This window comes from Emiliania huxleyi (genome assembly GCF_000372725.1).
Source record: "Emiliania huxleyi CCMP1516 chromosome Unknown EMIHUscaffold_191, whole genome shotgun sequence".
NCBI classification, from domain to species: Eukaryota; Haptophyta; order Isochrysidales; family Noelaerhabdaceae; genus Emiliania; species Emiliania huxleyi.
Window position 1 is genome coordinate 238795 of NW_005200680.1, and position 3490 is coordinate 242284.

The 3490-nt window shown below is 63.6% G+C and overlaps 2 protein-coding genes across 2 annotated transcripts; both read left to right on the forward strand.

The window, feature by feature from the left end:
- Positions 1-341: 341 nt before the first annotated feature.
- On the forward strand, positions 342-2512 carry EMIHUDRAFT_233459 (hypothetical protein; the record flags this gene model as incomplete). Its single annotated transcript, XM_005782250.1, has 6 exons — positions 342-379; positions 526-578; positions 651-738; positions 1354-1468; positions 1562-2150; positions 2223-2512. 6 exons carry the CDS (start codon positions 342-344, stop codon positions 2510-2512), a joined length of 1173 nt encoding a protein of 390 aa, XP_005782307.1.
- A 263-nt stretch (positions 2513-2775) lies between these two features.
- EMIHUDRAFT_233460 (hypothetical protein) lies at positions 2776-3359 on the forward strand (the record flags this gene model as incomplete). Its single annotated transcript, XM_005782251.1, has 2 exons — positions 2776-2876; positions 2966-3359. The coding sequence occupies 2 exons, from the start codon at positions 2776-2778 to the stop codon at positions 3357-3359; spliced, it is 495 nt and encodes a 164-aa protein (XP_005782308.1).
- Positions 3360-3490: the final 131 nt, after the last annotated feature.

Here is a 3490-nt window from a genome sequence, read left to right on the forward strand (position 1 = left end):
AATTCCCCCAACTGGTTCATCAGACTCCGCGGCGCGAACCCACCGGGGATCTTGCTCAGTGAGTACAGCACCTACCGCCTTTGTGGCGATTGCTATCGACGACAAGGTCATACGCGGACTCTCCAGCCTCTCAGCTCACCACCTCGCCTTCTCTGTCGCTCTCCTGGCCCAGGCCCATCCGTAGCAAGCCTGAGGTGTCTGAAACCGCACTTATCTTGGGTCTTCAATCCCACACCGGCTCGTGATGCCACGGAGAGGGCTCGAGATTGTCCCCGGTAGACCCCATCTGAGGCGATTGCGAGGGCATTACGGAGGTCATCATCGGCGCCAACGACCGCGATATGTCCCGTCCCGCAGCCCTCATGCACCAGGGTCATGGGTGCAGTCATAATAGGTAGGCCTTCTCTCCCACAGTTTTGAGCAATAGCCGCAAACAACGCTTTTTGGCACTTGCATCGTGACAAGGTCATCTGCGGACTCTCCAGCCTCTCAGCTCACCACCTCGCCTTTTCTGTTGCTCTCCAGGCCCAGGCCTATCAGTAGCAAGCCTGAGGTGTCTGAAACCGCACTCAACTCGGGTCTTCAAGCCCACACCGGCTCGTGGTGCCAAGGAGAGGGCTCGAGATTGTCCCCGGTAGACCCCATCCGAGGCGATTGCGAGGGCATTACGGAGGTCATCATCGGCGCCAACGACCGCGATATGTCCCGTCCCGCAGCCCTCATGCACCAGGGTCATGGGTGCAGTCATAATATGTAGGCCTTCTCTCCCACAGTTTTGAGCAATAGCCGCAAACAACGCTTTTTGGGGGGCCCCCCATCGAGCATTCGTGACAAGTAGGTCACTCGCGGACTCTCCAGCCTCTCAGCTCACCATCTCGCCTTCTCTGTCGCTCTCCTGGCCCAGGCCCATCAGGATCAAGCCTGGGCTGTCCCAGACCGTCCTTACTTTAGCGTCCAAACTTGTTTGGGCGCGAACCGTATCTCGCAACGAATCTCGCCGGCCTCACCGGCCCCCACCGGCTTTCGTCGCCCATGCTCGGCTTTTACTTGAGTGCCGCTCGACTGGCCGATGAAGAGCGACCCGTACGACGCGCACTTGTCGTCCTCCCTCCTCGCCACATGACGGCCGCCCTCCCCGCGCCGCCACGCTTCCCTGTGCACCTGACCGCGCTCGAGCTGCGCACAGACGGCGCGCTCTGGCAGACAGAGCAGCGGCCGCCCAGGCGGTCGCTGCTCCGCCCAGTCCGAATCCGTCCGCCCGCGCGTGCCGCTGCCGCCGCCGCCGCCACCACCGCGCCGCGCTTCCCCGCGCCGCCACGCTTCCCTGCACCTGACCGCGCTCGAGCTGCGCAGGCAGACGGCGCGCTCTGGCAGACAGAGCAGCGGCCGCCTGGGCGGCTGCTGCTCCGCCCCGTCCGAATCCGTCCGCCCGCGCGTGCTGCTGCCGCCGCCGCCGCCGCTCCACCCGGTTGCCGTGTGTCGTGAGAGTTTGCTTTGTGCATGTGTATGTCGAATGTGTGTGGACTTATGTCACACTTGAGCCTCTATCTATGATTAGTAGACCGGTACTCGGGTTTGGATGGTAGCGGGGGGCCCCGCCGGAGCCTGGTTACTGATTTTTGCGTGCTGCATCTACTTCGCCGCTTCCGCCCACTTTGCGACAGCGCTTCCGCCGCCCACGCCGCCGCCGCTCTCTAACATGCTCGCCGCCGCCCTCTTCGCATTCGCTCCGCCTGCCGGCTCGAGCCCCGGCCGGGCTGACATCTTCCGCGTCGCTCGCATGAAAGTTGCTCCAGCGCCTTCGGAGGTTCCGGCGTCGCTCCAGTCTCACCAAGTCCGCATCGCGGGCGAGGACGAACTACAGGCGGTCGCACGGCTCATGCTCGACGTGTTTGCGCCGGAGTCACCCGCAGCTCCGGCGCTGCTGCCCTTCATGACCTCCCTCCTCGAGGCGAACCAGAGAACTGCGCGGGCTGCGGCGGCAGGGAGGCTCGCGGCCGAGCTCTCGCAGCGGGTGGCCATTGGCAGCACCATCTTCATCGCGGCCGAGGCCGGTGTGCCGGCCGACGGAGCCGAGGGCGGGCTGCCTCTGCTCGGCACCGTCGACCTCTCCTCGCAAGAGATGGAGCTGCCGACGCATGGGCTGACTGGTCAGCTTGCGCACGTCCACACCGGGGCATGTTCGAGACACGTCCGCGACACACCGAGGCCTGTGCCCGTAGGCTCGCTGTACATGTCCACCCTCGCCGTCGACAGCGCGCACAGGAAGCGAGGCCTCGGCCGCGCGCTGCTGCGAGCTGCGGAGGCGGAGGCCAGCGCGCAGGGCGTGGAGGGCATCTACCTGCACGTCGAGGCGGCAAACGCTGGCGCCCTCAGCCTCTACCGGGGCGCCGGCTACAGCGCCGTGCAGCCCACGCCGCTCCTCACCACCTTCACGCGCGCGCTGCACCTCACGCACGCAGACCCGATCCTGATGTTCAAGCGCGTGCCGTGCGACGGTGCGGCGAGGTAAGCCCCTTTTCAGTGTAATGTAGCTCTTACGAACATACTACACTACCCGTGGACTGCTGACGGGGTTTGCGATGAGGAGCGACGCCGACGGGTTTCTCGGGTTAGTGTACCACTGATATTTCCCCTCTTTTTTAGAATATATGCGGCGCCCGGATGCTAGTGCTTGAGAAGGCAACCAACAAGAACTGAGAATCCAAAGTGGGAATTTTTTCTTTTCCACGCTCTCCTCGAAAGACCGCCGGAAACCAACTCGAGTATCGTGCGATGTCGCCCAATAAGCACTCGTGGCGGTATGCTCGTCCCGGACCGAATCACGTGGCGGACGAATGGGTGCAGCGGGAGACGTGGGGCGCAAGCTTTCCGACGTGCGAGGCAGATGTGGAAAGATCTCGAGGAGCACACACAGATAGACCCGCGTTGGGTGCAGACTAACAGATCTGCCTCGTCGGTGCAGATGTATAAATGGGATAGAGCAGAGCCCTATCAACATCGTCACGGGCGAGGCCATTCCGATGAAGTCGCTTCCCGAGATCTCCACTGACATCGACGCGGCGCCGCACTACGTCTCCAACACCGGCAGCGGGTTCCAGCTCTTCGAGACGACTCCGACAGAGAGCATGATCGCGAACGGGACATTCATCGACACGATCGAGGGCTCAAGCAAGGGCGAGAGCTGGGTGGGCGGCCAGAAGTTCCTGTTTTACCAGATGCACTGGCACACCCCGTCGGAGAACACGATCGACGGCCGCTCCTTCCCGCTCGAGGCGCACTTTGTGCACCAGTTAGACGACCCGATGCTGGTCGGCACGCCGCCCTGGCTCGCCCCTCCCTCGAGCCGACGTGAGTGAGGCGTGGGACCGAGAGCGTCCGAGACTAGGCACACTTCACCGCCTCGCCGTCATCTCGCTGCTGTACGAGCCCGGTGCCGTGCCCACGCCTCCCTGCCGTACAAAAAAGGGGCCTTGAACCCTCTCGGACC